We start from the raw sequence: 22407 nt of genomic DNA, 5'->3' as shown, positions 1-22407 counted from the left end.
ACCTGAATGATGATGCTTTCTGAGGTTTCACTTTCTTTTTCTTTTCTTTTAGATAATAGGACGTATCATTTTCAGGCAGAAGATGAGCAGGATTATGTGGCGTAAGTAGTTTGTAGAGTTAGTAGGAACCGCTCCTGGCTCTCCAAGCTCCTTTCCCACACTTTGCTTCTTCCTGCATCTGGGGTGCTCGGTCCTATCTTAGTAAACGTTGACACCTCCTGCCATTTTGGGCCCAGGCCTCTCTGCTTCCGGGGTCATTGCTCCCTCCTCTGTGCCCATGGCTGCTTCCCCCCACTGTTGTCCTCTTGTGCTCACCCATGGCCCTCTGGAGACCAGGAGCTTCCTGAGGACAAGGGCTGCACCTTACTTGTCTTTTAATCATGTCACCCACACTTAGAAAGGCCTTGCTCAGTGTTTGGTGGCCAAATGCATGAGCCAGTGTGCCTGGATGCTTTACTGTGCCTACAAGAGGGCAGGGGAGTCTGTCCTTGAGGAAGAACACTGGCAGGCCCCCTTTCCCTGGGTCACTGCATTGGGAAGAGCCAGGTTTGTGGTCACATGCTACTGGGAGCATTCCCGAGCCACCTTCCTGTGGCTGCCCTGGGCTGCGGAAGGTGGTCTACAGCTATGATGTTCTCAGCTGCTCACAGCCCTGGTGCTAACGAGGGCAGTTGACCTTTATGCTGTTCAGATTTCTCTCATTTCTGGCAAGTCCCAAGGTAATGTAGGCTGAGTTTCACAAACTCTCAAAGTTCTGTCCCATCCATGGCAATCAGTATTGTCATTTTCCTTTTCTGATTTCTTCCCAGAGGGCCACAGGTGCCCTTCACACCCAGTGTGCCTCACACACCTCTTCTCTTTCATTCACTCTCTCACGTGCTTCTCTGCAGCATTATTCTCATTATTCTCATTTATTTATGTATATAATGGATATAATTAATAGGAAATACAAATTGACATCTTGGTTACCAAAACATCTTTGGGAAGTTTTTGCCGTTTTCTGTCCATTCGGAGGCATCTTGTGCAGGGTTGCCTACCTCCCAAAGACCTGTCTCTGACATTGTTTAGTGAACTGGGTGCAACATTTTTCTCTTTCCCTGTGGCAGAGGGGAAATGGTAAAGGGATCAGAAAGAGACTAGGAATGGGTAAAAGGCATGTGGAGTTGGGAAATACAGTCAAAGAGAATAAAGTGGAGAGGTAGGTTAGGGAGACAGAGAAGGAAGAGCCAGCTCTGTGCACCCATTCGTCCACCTGAATACTTATTAAATGCCACTGAGATACCAAGAACAGTGCAAAGCACTGAGAACACAACAAGAAATGTAGCGGAGCCCTGCCCCGAAGGAGACACGAGCCATGTGACGTGGAGCAGGCGCTAAGCACAAGGGCTACTGGGGGGAAGCAGACTCGGGGTGCTCACCTTCTGAGGTTCTTGAGGAAGTGACATTCTAGAGGAGGATAAGCTGTGCTGGCTCTGGCAGGCATGGAAGGGTGTAAGCACTCTGCCCTGCAGGCAGGGTCCTGACGGCAAGAAGCAACAGGCAGAGCAGGGAGAGGCCCCCGGGTTTGATGTTCCGAGCACAGAGTTGGCAGAGGAGAGTGTGACTCAGGAACCAGATGTGAAGGGACCCTGTCAGGAGGGCTGCCTTCCACCCACAGATTCAGAGAGCTGATGTTTATTGAGGTTACTGTGCTAAGTAGGTCACAACCCCAGGAAGGAGGAACTTTGATCCCTAGTTTGCAGATGAGGAAACAGGCACAGTGTGCCTGTGGCCAGGGTCCTGGTAAACCAGGATTTCAATCCAATCAGAATTCCAAACCCACGGGGGAATATTGCTTCCTGAACTTCTCTGATTCCTCTCTTCCCTCTCTCCCCCTCCTCAGAGCTCTAACTGGAAAACAAATGAGAAATTCACGTGAGGTCAGGAGGTGTCCACCTCATCTTTGTGGCCTTCTGTATAAATCCAGGCCTCCAGTGTCTTATTGATTCTCGGGGCTTAGAGGCAGTTCAGCCCCATTTTGTTAGGTGACTGGTTTCCTGCCCATGGGACTCAGCTTTGTCCATCATGAAATTGCCACACATTTTGCACTTCAGCCTCTTCAGGTAGAGGCGGGAGGCTTCATTTTGAGTGATGTAGGAGGTAACTGCACAAAGAAATCATGTGCCCAGAGGGAAGCCTCAGTTCTTTTTTACCTCCAGGTTCACATAGAGGCAGTTTCACTGAATCATTGGGTTCTGACCCAGTGCAAAAAAGTGTCCAGTGGAACTAAATGAAAAAAATTCTTTCTGACCAAGGAAGGGGGCAGTGTCAAGTCCAGCACTGGCCTTGCTCCAGGTTCTGCTCACCAGCGCCTTTCCCCTAAAGTATGGGGCCACGGCCATCTCTTCAGTAAGCTGAGGAGAGTGAGGATTTTGCGAGTGAGGACGAAATGTGTGAAGCTCCTCACAGGGTGGCAATTTATTTTTTTGATCTTGTAAAACTCAAAGTTATTTTTAAGGTATTAAAATACAATTTTGTACTGCTGCTTAGACTTTTTTTATGTCTGTTACTTTAAAATAATTTAAAAGTTACATATTGTCAGAAGTAGTTACTTTGACTCTTGACCCTTTTGAAATATAGCCACTCTAATTCCATCAAATCTGAATTACTTCCCTGGAGACTTAATTGTCCTTTAAATGTGTTTTTTCTGATTATCCTGACAAACTTCTTTCTTTTTTTTTTTTTATCCTGAACCTTGGGGTAAAGAGACAAATGTGGCATAATGGGAGAAATTCTGAAAGGGGGCCAACAAAATGGCTTTCCTCCCAGCCTTCCCAGTCCAGCTGCAGGGCCCTGAGAAAGTCACATAACTGTCCTGGTTTCTGTTGCCTCATCTTTAAGGTATTTTAAACCCCAGCCTACAGGCTCTCGGGGAATTTTGTTTCAAAATCATAAGTCCTTGGCCTATGGTAGAGACTGGTCCATATTAAGGAGCCGAACGTCATGGTGCCTGAGGAAAGCAAACTGGAAATGTCTGCTGTCAGCAGGGAGACCATTAACAGCAGTCTGGCCAGTGAGTTGCACAGTAGCTAGTCCTGTCACACCAGCTTCTTGAATTGTTTTTTAAGAAAACAGTTTGTTTTCTAACTTGACTAAATAATTAAAGATACTGTTTAATTTAAAATGTATCACGTGCCCTGCCCATTCCTAGACATTGGTTCTGAAGTGTTTTCTGCATCTCCTTAGAAAAGGGAAGCTATTCAGGTGTGTCATGATGTCCTGAAGGTGAGCGCCACCTAGAGTCAACGGTGTGATGTGCAAGCCAGTGCTCCAAGCATTTAATTTTAATTCTCAAATTTCGCTATTAGTCTAACATTTTGTAGATGGTGCTTTGCTTTGTATCAGCTTCATCCTACAATATATAGAACAAAATAACAAAAAAAAACCATACCCAACATACTCAGTTCTAAACCTCCATATGACGTTTTGAAGACAAGCTTTCATTTTGAAGCCAGTGGCTGGCAATGTTTTTCATTATCTTTTTTAAACTTTGGCTTTTTCTTCCTCATTCATTAAAGTAATACAAACTTATTTTAGATTAGGAAAATTACATAAAAGTAGAGACAAGGTATTCCTCATCAGTTTTTTCCTAAAGAAAATCACTCAGAGACAACCAGTGTTAGCATTTTGGTGAAATCCGTCCTTTTTAGTCATTACAATACCTGGCTTCAAATTATACAGCAAAGCTGTAGTAGCAGAAACTGGCATAATCACAGACACATACAGATGGTACAAAATAGAAGACACAGAGACAAGCCCATGCATCTACAGTCATCTGATTCTTGACAGGGATGCCAGAAACATACACTGGGGAAAAGAGCCTTTTTAACAAATGGTACTGGGAAAACTGGTTATCCACACGCATGAGAATGAGACTAGACCCCTATCTTTCACCCTGTACAAAACTCCACCTCAACTCAAAATGAATCAAAGACTTGGAAATTAAGCCAGAAACTATGCAACTCCTAGAAGAAAACACAGGGTCAACACTCCAGCATGTAGGCACAGCTAGGACCCCTAAAGCTCAGGAAATAATGCCAAGAGTTAATGAATGGGATAGTCTCAAGTTAAAAATCACAGCACAGGAAGCAAGAATGTGAAGAGAGAACCTATAGAACAGGAAGAAATCTTTGCTAACTATTCTATGACAGGATTAATAACCAGAATATATAAAGAATTCAAAAAAATAATAAATGGGCACATGAACTAAACAGACTCTTCTCAAAAGAAGAAATACAAGCAATTGACAGATACATGAAAAAAATATGTTCAACATCATTAGCAGTTAGGGAAATGCGAATCAAAACTGAGAAAATTTCATCTCACACAAGTTATGGCAGCCATCAAGTACACAAATAATAATGCTAGAGAGGATGTGGAGGAAAAAAAACATACCCAACGTACTCAGTTCTAAACCTCCATATAACATTTTGAAGACAGTGGCTGGCAATGTTTTTCATTATAACTTTTACATCATTGGTGGGATTGTAATCAGCAAAACCACCATGGAAACCATCATTTGACCCAGCTGTACCACTCCCTTGTATTTATTGTATTTAAAGAGTTAAAGTTATACTGTACCAGTCTATGCATACCCATGTTTATAGCAGCCCAGTTCACAATAGCCAAACTGTGGAACCAGCCTAGGTGTCCATCAACAGATGAATAGATACAGAAGATATGGTGTATATGCACAATGGAGTTTTATTCAGCCAAAAAAAAAATAAAGAAATTGTCATTTTCAGGAAAGTGGATGGAGCTTGAGACCATTATGTTAAGTGAAATAATCCAGACTTAAAACATAGGGTTGTATGTTTTCTCTCATGTGGGAGCTGGAGAGGAAGAAGGGGAGGGGGCTGGGGTCGTAGCTTTCGGGAGAGTGCTTGCCTCACACATGTTGGGCATTGGGTTCGAAGGCACCACATAAAAATAATAAAAAGTAAAGATATTGTGTCCATCTTTAAAAAAATCAAAGGGAGATCAGTAAAGTAGAGCACAGGGACCCAGGGAGAGAAGAGGAGAAATGCTGGGGACTAAATATTGGCCAAGTTATGTTTTATATTGTGTGCGTGTATAAATGTGGAACAAATTCCACCATGTATAATTATGATGCACTGATAAAAGGAATAAAATAAATTGACAAATGCAATCATATATATTTATTATCATGTGATATTTTGTTGCCACCATTTAAAAAATCGAAGTTTTTAGGTAATTACATAGTTATGTTTTTACAAGTTCTCTGAACTGCTCAAGGTAAATGAAATTACTTGCACCCAAAATGTTTGTAAGGTAGGGGACATTGTCAGTTTGTGTCTCCTGTGTTCCCTTGGGCTTTCTGTAAATAGACTATGATTTAATTGATTAGGGTTCTGCTGTTTCACATGAGATCTTCCAGCTCCCCCAGGTCAGAGCCTTGCTTGTTCCCCACATCCTTAATCACAGTTAATTTACTTCCTGAGTCTCAACTTCAAAAATCAGAAGGGTCCAATGTCATCAACTAATGAAGTAGACCAGTGGGGACTGTGGCAAAATGATATTTCATGCCCCTTCCAAAAGGGGCAGCTGCCACCAGACCACTCCAGATCCCACCAAGTTTCCCACGTTTTGCTTTGTTTTCCCCCAAAATTGAACTCTAGAATGGCTCTACCCCTGAGCTACATCCAGTCCTTTTTGTTTTTTATTTTAAGACAGGGTCTCACTAGGTTACTGAGACTGGCCTAGAACTTGTCATCCTCCTGCCTCGGCCTCCTGAGTTGCTGGAATCGCAGGATGTGCCTGAGAACTTGCTTGTTCACATTCCCCTTCGTGGTTATTTCATGCTTTATTAAGCAGCACCCGGTCTTTGGACTGGAGGCAGGGGGTTACTGGGGTGCAGGTGACAGTCCTACTGCATATGTTATCAGGGAGCCTTCACGCTCCATTGTGCATTGTAAATGTCACTGTTTGATGTTCCTTTTTCATAAGCATAAATGTTATGGCTGCTAACATAATATTCCTTCATTTTCACCTGTAAGCGTCCTCACAGACAGGCTTCCACAGCAGATGCCTCCGCTGAGCTCTGTCCCATTCCCTCCCCTTCTCCAGTGATCCCTCGCTGGCCCCCTGCCCCCTGGCATCCCCTTGATTCTGCCCGCATAGAAACAAGGCACCACGTGTGTTCCTGCCGGTCCTTAGCTGCACAGGTTTCTACTTGTCTGTCTTCTCCTGTGTTGCTTTCCCCTCTTTAAGTCTTTCCTTCGAGTTTCCTTTCTCTCCTTTCCCTCATTTTATAGCTACTTGGGGTGGGGGGTCTCTTTTGGAAGTTCTTGATGAAAGAGGACTGTTTGCAGTGAAGGGAAAAAGCCACGGCCACACCCCCAAAGGCCTCCTGCCTCTGCTGTTCTGACCGCAGGTGGATATCGGTGCTGACCAACAGCAAAGAGGAGGCCCTGACGATGGCCTTCCGGGGCGAGCAGAGCACGGGGGAGAACAGCTTGGAAGATCTGACGAAAGCCATCATTGAAGAGGTCCAGCGGCTCCCCGGGAATGACGTGTGCTGTGACTGTGGCTCGTCAGGTATTGAACTGACCTGCTAAGCATCCACTCTACATGTAGAATATAGAATAAGCTCATTACTTAAAAGCCTTGCCTCCTGTGGACACCGTCGCACACGCACGCACAACATGTGTTCCCACCATGAATATCCCACCCTTTAGTTGCTCCTGCCTACACCCTTTGCTCTGCCTGGAAGGTGCCCACCTGTTCTCCTAGATGGCCACGGTGCTCCCTTTCCTATGAGGGTTAGTTAAATAAACACCAGGGACCTAAGGGAAGAGCACAGACAGGGTGTCCCAATATAGATCACGAGTCTGCCCTCAGGGCCTGGATGATGTCAGGTCAAGTCCCTTTACCATTCTGATCCTGCAGTCAGGATAACACACCCCATTATAAGACCTTAATAACTGTGTGTGTGAAATCGGCTGACACCTGATACCTGGCCTGCCTTCCTTCCTGCCCATTGAAACCTCCCAGCCTCTGCTTCATGCGATGTCACCCTCACAAACTTCTGCTTCCAGGTAGCACTGTGTCACCAAGGTGTTGGCAACAGCTAGCAATGGCAGAGTGCTTCCCTGTACTGAGGATTGTGCTTGGGGTTTTACTTAAATTATCTCACTGAAGCTTCAGAGAAGTTCTGTGAGAAGATGCTGATGTCCCCATTTGATAGATGAGGATACTGGGACTTAGACAAGGTGATTTGCATATGTCACCAAGACAGTAGAGGTGAGAACAGGGAGCCAAACCTGGTGTTCTCGAGCGTTATGATCTACTTACTGTTCTGCTTGTGACACTGGCCTTCACAGGATGCCACAAGCACCTCAGAGAGGAGTCAGGTTTTCTGCCCTTTTCAGGTGTGTGTGATAGTGACCCACAGTGTGAGGAAGTGGCAGAATGAAGAGTAACTGCTCAGGTGCTGACTGATCAAAAAGAAATAACCGACTCTTGTGGTTGTGCATGATGTGGAGTTTCACTGATCGTATGTTCATATAGGAAAGTTATGCCTGATTATTCTACTGGCTTTCCCATTCCTATCTCCCCACTGCCCCTGTCCAATCTGGTGACCCCCAAACCCCCACCCCACACTTATTGTGAGGCAGTATTCACATATCAGAGGGAACATTCAGCTGTTGGTCTTTTGGAGAGGGGATTGGCTCATTTCATTTAGCATGATAGTCTCCAGTTCTATCCAACCACAAGAAGGGATTCTAGTTAGAATAAATTATACTCCATGTATGTATAATATGGCAAAATTGACTCTACTGTTATGTATATATAAAAAGAACGATTTTTTTAAATGATTTTTTTTAAAAAAGGAAAAACAGAGCATCAAAGCAAGTTTTATACTATTTTAGCTTTCTCTGTAATTGCATGCTAAATTAGATATCTTGTTTGTTTCATTAAATTGTTTCCACAGAACCCACCTGGCTTTCAACCAACTTGGGTATTTTGACCTGTATAGAATGTTCCGGCATCCATAGGGAAATGGGGGTTCATATTTCTCGCATTCAATCTTTGGAATTAGACAAATTAGGAACTTCTGAACTCTTGGTAAGCAATAACCTCTACTTTGAAAGAGAACTTAAAATTTATTTTTTTTTAACTTTTTTTTTTTGAATTTTTAATATTTATTTCTCAGTTTTCGGTGGACACAACATCTTTATTTGTATGTGGTGCTGAGGATCGAACCCGGGCCGCACGCATGCCAGGCGAGCGCGCTACCGTTTGAGCCACATCCCCAGCCCAAAATTTATTTTTATGAATATATTTAATATATTGTTTGGGGATTTTTGTCTCTGCTAGGTACAAAGAATTCTAATTTCCTGAATTGTTTATGAGTTTTAGGAAACAACTTTTTTTTTTTTTTTTTTTTTTTGATGCTGGGGATTGAACCTAGGGGCCTTTAACTACTGAGCCACATCCCCAGACCTATTTTGTATTTTATTTAGAGACAGTGTCTCACTGAGTGGCTTAGCACCTCACTGTTGCTGAGGCTGGCTTTGAACTTGCAGTCCTTCTGCCTCAGCCTCCCGAGCCACTGGGATTACAGGTGTGCACCACCTCACCTGGCTAGGAATTCGTTTTTATAATAAGTTAAAATCACATGTTCACATTACCTAATGACTTACGTTATTAAAAATAATGACTAAAAAGTTCTTGATTTTATTTGTACTGTTTCTGTTTGTAAAAGGACATAGGACTTAGAATTACTAAGTCACAATCACTGTCACAAAACCAGTTACTCCTTAATTCATAACTTCTTGACCTCATAACAGAATAAACAGTGTGAACTTGTGTTGCTTAGCTTTGTAATATGAAAAAAAAAAATGTTATGAACAGTTAAATGTTTTCTTGAACCACTGCTCCTCCCATCATGATTCACCTGAATATTGAGCCCTCATCAGATCCAAGTTAAATCGGTGCTGCCATAAATATGTCAAGAAAGGAAACAGAAGGCCCAGGTGGCATCGGCATGATGCCTGGAGGCCCTGAGCCTTGTCTTGACAAGTTTAACCCTGGGGCACTAAGAGCAAGTCTTTGTATGTAAAGTGAAAATGTCTAAGTAAAATAGAACTCAGAAGGGTCTCCCTGGAGCAGCTCCTGAGTGAACAGGAGCTGAGGACAAGCTGATGACCTCGCTTGTCACTAGCCTTGTCTAGAGAAAAGTGCCAAAAGCTCTGGGCAGCCAGTCACCAGCCAGCAGCCTGCCCCAGCTGAGGGTCCACTGTGCAGTGATGATCCTCCTTGTGCTGTGTGTGCCTCTTCATTCAGAAAATAGGAAATCATGCTGACAATGGGCTCCCGTTTCCCTCAGGATTGCAGAGAAAGGCTCAGACCTGATACCTGAGCACTTTCTCCTTTAGTGCACAGTTGGTGCTACTGAATAAAGTGCATCTCCTTGACTTGTGGAAATGAAACCCGGTCTAACACCTAGAAATAGGAAAGCCCAGTACTAAACACTTGATGTGCAGTAAACCCAGGCCTTGTCTACTGAAGGATGAGTACTTCTTCAACCTCACCTTGCTCTCAAAATTATATGAATAACCAAATTTTCTTGGAAATACCTTGAATCCAGAAACAAAATGTTCCGTAGGTCCTCAGTAGTTACCTGTAGCATCTTAATCTGTATCCAAATACAAAAAGTAATCCTACTTTTCTGCCCACTAGGAGTAAATTTCATCATAAAATGGAGATGAGCTGGGGTTGAAAAATCTGTTTCTGCCCATTAGGAATTCAGCCTGAACTCACAGATGGAGGTTTCTCTCTCTGATCTCAAAGGGTTTATCTGTGTGTAGGACCAGATCCTATTCTATTCTGGCATTTACCACTTGATATTGTAGATGTGACTGATTTTCTTGTCAGCCTCACTAGGGAAAAGAGAGCATGATCTGCCCATTTCTCTCATTCAGAGTTCAGTGCCTGGCATGTAGTAAGTAGATACTCAGTAAATTTTTGTTGACCAGTTGAATGGATGGTTTATATTCTGAGTCAAATGAAGGAAAATATACATTCAGAAATCGCAAAAGCAAATAATAGGAAGCTTTTAACTAATAGTAAAGAGCTTACTGTATTGTGTTTTGTTTATGTTGCAGCTGGCCAAGAATGTAGGAAACAATAGTTTTAATGATATTATGGAAGCAAATTTACCCAGCCCCTCACCAAAACCTACCCCTTCAAGTGATATGTAAGTATCTCTAATATATTAAATTGTTCACTGTTCTATAATTGTTTTTCTATCCTCCCCCAAAATCTTCTTAGTGGTTAAGTTTTCCCATTATTGGGGAGAAGCACAGCAAAATGTATTTTTGGAATCCACAGATTCTTTCCACCATCAGCTTCCGCTAGGTAGGTGCAGCTGAGCACCTGCTCTGTGGAGCATAGAACTTCATGAGGATGGGGGTAGTTTTCTATACTTGGAGCATGTTGTGACACATGAAAGACCTACAAAGACTACTGGAGCTGGGCATCGTGGTGCGCACCTATAATCCCAGAGACCTCGGGAGGCAGGAGGATCACAAGTTCAAAGCCAGCCTGGACAGCTCGGCAAGACCCTGTTCAAAAAGCAAAAGAATGGGGGTTGTAGCTCAGTGGTAGAATGTCCTTGGATTCAATCATCCCTGGTACCAAAAAAGAGAGAGAGAGAAGAAAAGGACCATGGGAGATTCCTGTCAGACTGACAAAACTCCCAATGCTTTCCACCCCAATGCTTTTACTCAGTAAGTCTGTGGGGAAGCAGACATTCTACTAATATGTTGCTGGTGGAAGTACAAGATGGCACATTATAAAAAACAAATTAGTGGGGCTGGGGTTGTGGCTCAGTAGTAGAGTGCTTGGCTGGCATGTGCGAGGCACTGGGTTCGATCCTTAGCACCACATAAAAATAAATAAAGGTGTTGTGTCCAAATACAATTAAAAATTTTTTTTTAAATAAATTTACCTATATTTACCAAAGCTATAAATCTGTTTACCCTTTGACTCAACTGTCCCACTTCTGTGAATTTATTCCTCTTCTGTAGTAGCAAAACTAGAAACAAAGCAAGTATCCATTTATAGGCCTCTGAGTGAATGTTAGGGTATAGTCACACAGCTGAGCACTATGTAGATCATTTTTACATAAAAGAAAGCAAGACACAGAGCATCAAACAAAACGGACTCTCCTGGGGAAAGGAAGAGTGCCAGGGAGTCAGTAAAGTACACCTGTCCCTTCAATCCAGGCTCATGTTCAAACTTGGGAACTGAAATTTGGCTCAGTTTGTTGATAATTCCCCTAAATCTCTCACTACTCACTGCCTAGGTCTTAGATTCTGATAGTAAAAGATGCATAAAGGTAGATGTTTATGAACTTAAAATTCACTTGAGGGAACACTTGAAAGCACACAGGAAATCAATAAAATTGCATGCTCTGGGCAGGAGTGGGTGTGAGACTTCTAAGTATTCTTTGATATCACTTTTATGTTTGAGCCATGTAACTCTATTAATCTATTAAAAGTGTTTTAATTGAATTAAACCCAGGTTATTACGCATGATGATCATGCTCTATCACCGAGCTGCACCCTCAGCCCCCATGATTCAAGTGTTCTCAGTGCTGTGTAGAGTAGGTTAGAGACTGACTGCCCCAGTGGTCAGGGAAGGCCTTGGAGGAGGAAGGCTGGAAGCAGGACACCGCTCTTCCTTGGACACCAGATTTGAGAAACTACTCAAATTATTAGTGGGCACATTCAGTCTGAAATGTGAGATCAAGTCTCACAGAAGCCTCTTGGCAGTGGTCTTTTCTTGGATTCTGCAAATGCTTGCTGTGTGCTTCCTGTCTGCTAGGGAAACAGCAGGAGACAAACTGCATGCAGAGCCCATCAGCCATGATGCCTGGGGTCTGGAGGGTAGCATAGGTGTGACCCAGGGAGTGAGAGTTTGGGGTGCTGGGGGCTTGGATAGCTCCCCTACCTAACATGGAGTCCATCTTGCTTGGCAGCAACGTCCAAGTATATCGTCACAAAAACTGCCAATGTCTTTTCCGCACTAGTAAGAGCAGGTCACCCCGAGAGGTCAACTTGGGAAATCAGCTGGATCATAAAGCTGCAGTAAACAAAGAAGTTCTGAGTCCCCTCACCAGCCTTCTGGCAGCAAGGGCTTGAGCACACAGAGAGCCGTCCTGCCCACGCCAGTGCTTCCAGAGTCTCTGCACACCCAGAACTCAGACCTTGCTAGGAGAGAGTATAACCAGGCTGCTGCACTTCAGATCCCTGCCCTCTGTGACTTGAGCTGTGTGACCTTAGGCTAGGCCTGTGCCTCAGTTTCCTCATGTGAAGACTGTGTCTACCTCTTGGGGTTATGCTAAGGCTTAAGGGGCTTGAATTAAAAAATGACTGGGGGCAGCACTCTGTAGAAGTATTATTTTATTTCATTATTTGGACAGCTACCCAGAGAAATAAAGTGAACCTTCTGTAATATGCAGTTCATCATTTAGTCATTCAGCAAACAACTTTTTTTTTTTTTTTTTTTTTTTTGAGACAGTCTAAGCTCTTTCAGACTGGCCTTGAATTTGCAATCCTCCTGTCCCAGTCTCCCGAATAGCTGGGATTTCAGGCATGTGCCACCTGCCCTGTTCATTCAGTAAATTCTTATTAGGCCACCTCTAAGCTCTGGGTATTGTGTTAGGTGCCAAAGATATAGTAACAACACAGAGTTCCTGTCCTTACATTCTGACCATGGTGAGGAAAACAGAGAATTAAAAACTAGATAGTATAATTTCTCCTAGAATTAGGTGTTATAAAGGGAATACGAGAAGATGAGTAGGGTTTTGGTAGGAGGGGTGGTTAGAGTGGAGAGCTGCAGTAGGTGGGCCTGACAGCGGGCCAGGCTGCTGGACAGTGGTGTGGGTGCAGGACAGGCGCGGCCATTCTAAGCTGTAAGACAAAGGCAGGTGTGACTGCAGGGACAGCAGGAGGCAGAGTGTAGGAGATGGCATGTGAGTTGGGGCCAGATCACAGGTGGCCTGTAGGATGTGTGATGTTTGGGGTTTTATCCTAAGTGTGACTGAGAGGTTTTAAACAGAGAAGCTTGATGATCTAAGTTCTGTTTTTAATGTGTCATTTTAGCACAGGAGTTCTCAACTAGGGGTGACCGTCCCTGGCCACCAGAGGACACTAGGCAGTGTCCAGACCTGGGCAGGTGCCACTGGCACCAGTGGGCAGAGGCCAGTCGTCCTGAGGTTAGAAGCCCTGCTGTAGCTGATTATGAAGGACAGATGGTGGGGCAGATGGAAGCACAGCCAGGGAGAATCTGGTCGGCCAGATCCACTGCGGATGGAAGCAGTGCAGCCAGAGGTGGCAGCAGGGGGACGAAGCAGAATAGTTGGACTTCAGTGTTCTGAGGGGAGTTGCTGGTGGCTAAGGCCTTGCTAGTGGGTCTAAGTGTGGGGCGTCTGAAGAGCTCACTGAGAAGGTAACCCGTGGGCTTTCGCCTAAGCCCCCAGGTACATACAGGGACCACTGATTATGGTAGATGAACAGGGCCAGGTTTGGGGGGAGCTGTCTTTTCCAGCCCTAGGAGGGGATCTCCGGTGTCCAGAGCTTTAGACAGCTGACCTCCCCCGACCCCAGAACCCCAGTGTCACAAAACCTGTGATTGCCAGGGGACTACAAACCAAGAGCCCTGGAAGAATTGAACATATCCTGTCTAGTGAGAGGCCACACATTTCCTGTGGCCACAGATCGGGTGACCCAAGGGTGGCGATCTTCAGGGTGGCCCAGGTGGTATGACACTCGAGTGTCCTCTGCGTCATTTCTGCCAGATGGTCACTGGTGTTGGTGTGTTCCTTCCAGCACCTGGATGCTACCTGCAGAACTTGCTGAAAGTTAGTTAAAACACCAGAGGTCTCCCTCCCACAGCTCTCCATCGTTGGTCCTAGTTCTGCCTTCTGGTAGCAAAAGGAAGACAGCTTTCAAAAGGGGCTTTAACCCGTGTATCACTCTATTCTGTACCTACTCTTGCATCCCTGGAAGGGTACATATGGCAGGGGGCATTAGTCGTATTTTACAGATAAGGGAACAGGCACATCCAGAACTTGGGTCTATCAAGTGGTATCAGTTTAAAGCAAGCCATTCAGTTCTTCAGCCTGATGCTCGACACAGTAGCTGCCTTCACACTTCATGTAAGTCACGAGGGGACTCAGAAGCCAGGCTTAGCCTATTCTTTCACCTTAGTGGAAGTTTTTGTTTGTTTCCAGTTTGTGTGTGTGTGTGTGTGAGCGCACGCACGCACTTGGGATGGAATCCACATACTCACACATGCTGGCAAGCACTCTACCACTGAGCTACCCCAGCCCTCTTTAGCAGTCTTCTAGCACATCAGACTGTGGCCATCCTAAAAGGACTTTGACCTAAGTGTAAAGACACCCGTGCGTGCTAGATCTTGGTTACTTAGCAGACGCTGCACAAAGTTGAGGAAGGGCCAGCAGCTGTGTGCTTTCCTCACCCAGCTCAGCTCTTTTGACCGTCCACGCAGAGTGAGAGAACTGTACAGTTCTGAACAGTGTGGAACACGGGGGCCAGCAGCAGTTACCGCAGGTGTGGTGACTATTTCCGAGCAAGGAATCTTATATCCCTTGTGAGAGAGCCTTCTCTGAAGCAAGAAAGCACCTGTTAGGTGCTGTACTTTCTTGAATTCAAAATGTGCTAAGGAGTATTGTTCACCATTTTTAGATGAAAAAGCAGAAGCTCATAAAGATGAAGTAAGGGCACACAGCTGGCACGCTACAGAACTAGGATATGAACTCAGACTCTGTTTGCTGTCTTTTTAGTAACTGGCTCGTGGAACCAGGAAAATGGTTCATTCACATTAGGGACACACTGGTAGGAATGTAACACCAAACACAGGAGGTTGGTATCTGTTCAGGTACAGCTGGATCTGGAATGGCAGACATGATCATCTGACCCCAGCTCTGTCTCCCTATCTCTTGTCTCCTTTCCTCTGAGCTGACTTCTGTTTCAGAATTATCCCAAAGGTGGCAAAGATGACCATTGTGCCACTTAGGTTGTATTTTCTTTTTCTTTTTTCTTTTTTTTTTTTTAGTGGTTGATTGACCTTTATTTTATTTATAAGTATGTGGTGCTGAGAATCGAACCCAGTGCCTCACACATGCTAGGCAAGCACACTACCACCGAACTACAACCCCAGCCCTTAGGTTGTATTTTCCAGTGGCCAGGAGGTGGGCTTGGTCACACCAGGACCAAGTGAACTGAAGTAGCGAGGGTGACTATTCAAGAAATGTCACACCCACTCAGACCTTGGGCTGGTTGTCCACAGCAGGCTACTGCTGCCAGCCTGAAACCTGTGCAGGGAAGAGAGTCGTTGTCATCCTTCGGGAGCTCAGTGTTGGCCTGTGGGGGTTACTGAAGACAGCCTTTCTGAGCCTCAGTCACATCAACTGTAAAATGGGGTATTGTATCTGAAGACTAAAATCCTTTTCTCAAAGCTCTGAAAACTTTTAATTGGTCTTTAAGGAGTTTTAACTTTTTTGATTTTTCAACTTCTATAAATACTTACATGGATTTGAGTTTGAAATATTAATAAATTTCTTATGATCTCATGGTGGGGAAAAATCAGCTATGGTCTATAAGCCATTAATTTTGTAACTGCACATTACCTGCATATACTAGTAAATATGTATATATATCAATTTCTTCCTTTTGTCTCTCTTGTAATAACTTGGTCTAAAACCTGGTTTTTTTGAATATTGAAAAGAACCATATTTTAATGGCTCTTAAAAGCTCTTCTCAAAGAGGAATGTCTGTCAGAACAATGTGTGAAGCTTTAGCTATTGAAAAATCAAGTTCTTGGGTCATCTTCTTTTGTTCTGTTGTAGGACTGTACGAAAAGAGTACATCACTGCGAAGTACGTCGACCACAGGTTCTCAAGGAAGACCTGCTCCTCCTCGTCAGCTAAGCTGAGTGAGTTGCTGGAGGCCATCAAATCCAGGGATCTACTTGCACTCATTCAAGTCTATGCAGAGGGGGTGGAGCTCATGGAACCACTGCTGGAACCTGGACAGGTAGGGCCTGTTAAAATCCCAGGGCAGAACGTCACAGCTGCTCAGATGATGTTACGTTACTGTAGCGCAAGATGACGGGTCCTTATACCTTGATTGTGTGAACATGTCTAAACGAGAATTCAAAGTGAAAGCCGTGCTCTTAATAATTGCTTAGTGCGTGGATGTAGCTGAAGCTGCTGGAGGCAAGTGGGCCTGTTCTCATCCTGCCATCCTTACCCTTCCCTTCTCAGGAGCTCGGGGAGACTGCCCTTCATCTTGCTGTCCGAACTGCAGACCAGACATCTCTCCATTTAGTTGACTTCCTTGTACAAAACTGGTATGGCTTTTGCTTTCTCTGTTGAATTTATATGACTTACACAGTAGCACAAATGGGTCCTGTTAGTGGCCTAGATCAGGACTGAGCAAGCTTTTTCTTAAAAAGTCAGATAATAAAAATTTGAGGCTGTGCAAGCCATGAGGTCTCTATTGCAGCTGTTCGCTTCAGCCATTGTGGATTGAAAGCAGCCAGAGACAGCATGTAAATGAGCGAGCGAGCCTGGCTGTGTTCCAGTAAAACTTCATTTACAAAAACCGGGGATGGGCCAGATATGTTCTACAGGCTGTAGTTTGCCAACCGCTGGCCTCGATAAATGTAAAATCCCGAGGACAAGTCGAAAGAAGGCGTAACAGCAAGGCCAGCCATGTTTTGTGAGTTTTCATGGTTCCTAAGCTCAGTGTAAGGCAGCAGTGTATGTGGCTGGATCATGGTTCATTCAAATTAGGGACACACTGGTAGGAGTGTAACACCAAACACAGGAGGTTGGTATCTGCTAAATTCTTTATTGGGTTGCTCTGTAAGCAGCAGACGAGAGGAGGAGCTGGAGCTTATCCAGAGGGAGTCATCGAATGGGAAGAATGGTGCGGGGACAGGAGCCAAATGGTGTAAATGCCCAGGCTTCCTCCTCAGAGGTAGCAGTGCAGTGGCAGAGAACGTGGTCTCCAGACAAGTCCCCCTGTCCACGTCCCCACTTGCCTGTCCCTGTCTTGGTAGTCGTGAAAACGAGCATGTAGCCTCTGTGTACCTTGGTTTCTCATCTGTGCAATAGAAGCTATGAATAGTACTCATCAAGTGGGTGTGAAGATTACGTGTGCCATACCTGGAAAAGCTAAGAGAGTGTCTGTCCCACAGGAGGCACTCAGTAAGTGCCCACCATTACTATCAGTATGTTATGGACAAAGTTAGGTGTAATGTTAGGAACGTGATTTTCCCTGTGAACAATAAGGGCTCATATTTGAGTCAGTTATCAACACAGAAATAAGTAATTATAAGGCTAAGCCTGGTGGCACATGCCTCTTGTCCCAGCTGCTCGAGAGTCTAAGGTTGGAGAATCACAAGTTCCAGGCCAGCCTGCACAACATAAACAACATAATTTGGCTCTGTATTTAAAAAAAAAAAAAAAAAAAAAAAACACAGAAATGAGCAATTACAGTATTAGTTTCCCCTTAATCTGCAGTTTTGAGTTGTCAGTTACCCATGGTCATCCATGGTCTGAAAATTCTAAAAATAAGTTTTCAGTAACTTTCATTACAGTCTATTGTTGTTATTACTTTGTCATTGTTGTTAATCTCTTTCTGTGCCTGATTTATAAATTACACTTTATCCACAGGTATGTGTATATATGGAAAAAAACATAGTCTCTATAGGGTTTAGTACAGTTTGTAGTTCAGGAATCTGCAGAATTCCTGAAATGCAGGTACATATCTCCCACAAAAGAGGGAGGAACTACTGTCGCACACGGTTTAAGTTGTAGAGGAAATCAGTTCTTCCAACAAAGTTGTAATTTTTCAGTGGGAACCTGGATAAGCAGACGTCCCTGGGAAATACGGTTCTGCACTATTGCAGCATGTACGGCAAGCCCGAGTGCCTGAAGCTGCTGCTGAGGAGCAAGCCCACCGTGGACATCGGTAAGCCTGCCTCGGTGTCTCTTGGTAGCCGTTCTCTGAACATTTCTCCAGCAGGACTGAGACTTACATGGTACTTCAGTTATTGTTCCTTGACTTTCAATATGTGTCCTAGATGATCATGTAATTTATTTTTCCCCGTATTTCAGTTAACCAAGCTGGAGAAACTGCTTTGGACATAGCAAAGAGACTCAAAGCTTCCCAGTGTGAAGATCTGGTGAGCAAAAAATGGAATGGGATATTTTTTTAAACATCAGCAGCCTTGAAAGTGTCATTGAGAGAAAGTGGAATTGGAGATAAAGGAAGCAGATTCATTCCTTTAAACGTTTGCTAAAGAAATTCAGACAAGCACTAAGGTGCATTTGAAAAGTGGTAAAATGACAAACTTGTCTTCTGCATGTCTTTTGAATGCAGTCGTGACGTGGGAGTGAGAGGCTTTGGAGAAGTGTCGATGCCAGCTAGGGTTGAGGATGAGGCCGTGTCCATTAGGCTTGCTCTGCAGCTAACAGTAAAGAATTGTAGGGAAGCCACTTCAAAGCTGGCAGGTAAAGCCCAGTGTGCTGGTTCTCAGGCGCTGAGCACACAGCTCTCCCAGCTCCCCAACCCACAGTGCATGCTTGCCTTTGGACCCCACTAGCTCCTGCTTAATACCCTGGGCCTTCATGTCAGCATGCACTCCTGACCATAGTGACTCAGTCTGTGTCTCTGTTGCTAGCAACACAGTACCACAGACTTGGTAGTTATAAAGAAAATAGATTTTTTTTCAGCTTTTGGATCTGGTTCAGGTCCAGGGGCCACATCTTATGGTGGCCTTTTTGCTGGTATAGCACATGAGAGACTGGGAGCACGTGTGTCATCTCCCTCTTCTTCCAAAGCCATTAGTATTCAGTCTTAGGGCTCCACCTCAATGAGCTTCTTAATCCCAGTCACCTCCCGGAGCCCCCCATCTCTAAACATTATGATTGGATTCAGTCTCCACCCACTTAATACCTCACCATGTGGATTGGATTCTAGCATGAGTTCCAGAGGGGACATACTGTATTCACACCGTAGCTCATGGGAAAGGGAGAGAGAGGAAAGAAGAAGGCATATTCCCTCAAATTTTCTGCTGAGTTCCAGGCCTCACAGTTGTATTTTTTTTTTTTTTTATTCTTAAAAGGACCCTTTAAGACAGTTATCCTTACCCACATTTTATAAATAAGAAATAGCATGCCAGTAATCCCAGTTACTCTGGACACTGAGGCAGGAGGGTTGCAAGTTTAAGGCCAACCTGGGTAACTTAGACCCCATCTGAATATTTAAAAAGAACTGTGATGTAGCTCATGGCAGAGCACTTGACTGGGTTCAGTCCCCAGTACCAAAAATATTTATTTTTGACCATGGGCTGGGACTTTGTAAAGGCCTATCTCTTAAACTTGACAGACTCCTGATTTTGTTTTCCAGCCAGGAATTTGCAGTTCTGAGGTTTATTTTAATAATGTTAAAAATGCTTTTAGTTTTGGAGAAAGGCTCTGCCTGCAGTTCTCTGCAGTCCCCCAAGCCCATCACGTCCAGTCCAGCCTATCCTATCAGAGTCGTGCCTACAATGCAGCTACCACTGATTCATTCAAAGCCAGGAATATGGTGTGGTTTGCTCAGTGTTTGTATGACGTTGGCGTATTTTGGCCTTTCAATTGAAATGGTGTGCACTTGCTGTTACTTCCAGCTTTCCCAGGCTAAATCTGGAAAGTTCAACCCACACGTCCACGTAGAGTACGAATGGAACCTTCGACAGGAGGAGATCGATGAAAGCGATGACGATCTGGATGACAAAGTAAGAGTCGAGGGTGTCCCAGAGCCCCACCTTCCCCTGGATTTTTGACCCTGACAGACAGTGGCCTTGTTTTGTGAGTCGGGTTAATTTTGGTCTTATGACCTGATATGCCAGATGTTGCTTGGTCTTGGATCCCCGTTGGTTGGGCACCACTTAACAGCTATAATCAGTCAGGGTCCTCTGGGAAACAGCCAGTAAGATGGAGAGAGAGTTGTCTTCAAGGAAGGGATTCACATGATCGTGGGAGCTGGCAGGGCAGCAGGCAGGATACCCCAGAGGGGTTTGATGCAGCAGCATTGAGGCTGAAGGCAGTTGGGAGGCAGAATTCCTTGTTCTTCAGGGACCAGTCTTGACTTTACCCCTCAAGTCACTGGTTGAGGCCCACTTGCCTTCTGGAGGGTAGTCCAAAACCTGCTGGCATAAACATATCTAAAAACATACCTACACAACAACATCTAGACTGGTGTTTGACCAGCCAAGGTGACACATCAAATTAACCTTCAAAACAGCTAATGGGTGTGTACTAACAGTTGTCATTTATGAAATACTTAAACATGAGCCTAGGCTATGTTAAGTATGTATTGTTGTCTCCATTTTACAGAAGAGAACACTGTTCACAAAGAAAACTGAGCACCTTGTCTGAAGTCTCATAACTCATGAATATGGTCTCAGGATGAAACCCAGTTCCCTGGGCCCCTCGTGGGTAGTTCTTAACCAGCTCAGAAAGTTCATTCCTATGTTTATTCATCAGACATGCTGGGCACTCCCTCTGTGCCAGGCAGGATACAAGGAATGTCAAAGAGAGACCCTAAAGCCATTTACCACTTCAAGGGGCGATCAGTTATTACACAATGTGATAACTTTTAATGAGAGTTTGGGGAAATTCTGAAACATATTTATTTATTTACTCATTGTTGTGAGGCTGTCTTAGAGCACAGGAACCCGGTGACCACCTGCAGCCACCTGCAGAGGTCCTCCCTGAGCCTTAAGGACAACCCTTGGTTACCATCTCACCCACTGTTGTTTCATCTACCAGCCGAGCCCCATCAAGAAAGAGCGCTCGCCCAGACCCCAGAGCTTCTGCCACTCCTCCAGCATCTCCCCACAGGACAAGCTGTCACTGCCAGGTTTCAGCACCCCGCGGGACAAGCAACGGCTCTCCTACGGGGCCTTCACCAACCAGATTTTTGCCTCCACGAGCACAGACTCGCCCACATCACCAACTGCAGAGGCTCCACCTCTGCCTCCTAGGAATGCCGGGAAAGGTACGGCTTGAGGGGGCTTTGTGGCTCCATCCTCAGAGCTGGTAGTCTGCCCCACTTTGGTAAGAATTCAAGGTACACTTGAGGGGCCAAGGATGAATGTGTTGTGAAAGACAGCTTGAAGTACGCACCTTGCCATCTGCCCAGTGCCGTCAGCAGGACAGGCAGAGTGGTGGGACTGTACACACATTGTCTGAGGTTAGCCTCACAAGAGTCCTGTGAAGTATGTGCTTTAGTGCCTGTTTTACAGAAGAGGGAAATATAGCTCAAAGAGCTAGAGTGACTGAGTCTGAGGGTTAGGGTTAGGGTTAGGGTGACACAGACAGTTAAGTGGTAAGATTGAGATTCAGTCTGAGATCTGCGTGGCCTCAAAACCTGGGCTGTTTGTAATATGGCATGAAATTTTGGTTTGCTTGATACTTCTCTCTGCACTGAGCTGGTCCTGTGTGGAAGATGCTACTCTAGTGTAGTAGTGATAGTGCTGGTTAACAGGATGCATTTTTCTTTGAAAAGCTCTCAGCCACACGTGCATTGTCCCATGGTCTCAAGATAGGCACTGTAGACACTGACATTGTGCAGACAAGGGTGCTGAGGTTCAGAAATGCTGAGCAACTGTCCTGAGGTTCTCAGCTACTTGGATTCTAACCCAGGTACTGTGTAACCAAAACCTATATTCCTGTACACTCTGAAGAGGATGTTTTCCCCCGGGGTGCTACCTGGAAAGGAATCTTCCCTGGAACAGTGTTTTTGTACTCCTTATCAAGTACTCACAGGACTGGCATCTTGGGCTAATGGTCCAGCGTCCTACTCTGTAACAACGGAGTTCTCATCCTGCATTCTCTGACCATGGAGTGTTCCCTGCTCAGAAAGTCAATGTGCCCACCTGCATAGGGACAAGTTGAGGCACAGAGATGCCAACAAAGAGTCACCCGAGCCAAGGGAATTGTTGAGGTACCCAGAACTGCAATTCCCAGTTTGACCTCTGCCAAAAACCACCAAATGCAGGATTCTCCCTGCGCTCAGCCTGTGCTAGCACAGGTTTTGAGGGCTCTCGGTACACAATGCACTGCCTATTTGAATCACACAGAGGCTGTTTTCTGAAATGTGAGCTTTATTCAAAACTGTTTTTCAGAGCTTATTCTTCATTGAAACAGTATTATAAATGAGAGCTGTGTTCCTAGGGAGACCCCAAATGGCCTCATAGATCATAAAATAACAGAGAAAAGTTAAAATAAGGCTTTGGAATGAATACTTCTCATCAAAG

The 22407-nt window shown here is 44.7% G+C and overlaps 1 protein-coding gene across 5 annotated transcripts in view; it reads left to right on the top strand.

The window, feature by feature from the left end:
- Nucleotides 1–22407, top strand: part of Asap1 (ArfGAP with SH3 domain, ankyrin repeat and PH domain 1) — a 324201-nt gene that overhangs the window by 272458 nt on the left and 29336 nt on the right. For all 5 annotated transcript variants that reach the window (XM_046464612.2, XM_046464614.2, XM_046464613.2 and 2 more), the window contains 10 exons: nucleotides 53–101; nucleotides 6434–6597; nucleotides 7994–8127; nucleotides 10170–10261; nucleotides 15941–16127; nucleotides 16358–16443; nucleotides 17956–18071; nucleotides 18218–18285; nucleotides 19774–19881; nucleotides 20918–21146. In XM_046464612.2, the coding sequence (XP_046320568.1) occupies nucleotides 53–101; nucleotides 6434–6597; nucleotides 7994–8127; nucleotides 10170–10261; nucleotides 15941–16127; nucleotides 16358–16443; nucleotides 17956–18071; nucleotides 18218–18285; nucleotides 19774–19881; nucleotides 20918–21146 (1233 nt within the window). The remainder of the gene's footprint in view (nucleotides 1–52; nucleotides 102–6433; nucleotides 6598–7993; nucleotides 8128–10169; nucleotides 10262–15940; nucleotides 16128–16357; nucleotides 16444–17955; nucleotides 18072–18217; nucleotides 18286–19773; nucleotides 19882–20917; nucleotides 21147–22407) is intronic.

The sequence above is a fragment of the Marmota monax genome, unplaced genomic scaffold (assembly GCF_021218885.2).
Source record: "Marmota monax isolate L192 unplaced genomic scaffold, Marmota_monax_Labrador192_F-V1.1 WCK01_AAM20220418_F8-fsc00003, whole genome shotgun sequence".
Classification (NCBI taxonomy): Eukaryota; Metazoa; Chordata; class Mammalia; order Rodentia; family Sciuridae; genus Marmota; species Marmota monax.
This window is presented reverse-complemented; position numbering and strand designations above follow the sequence as displayed.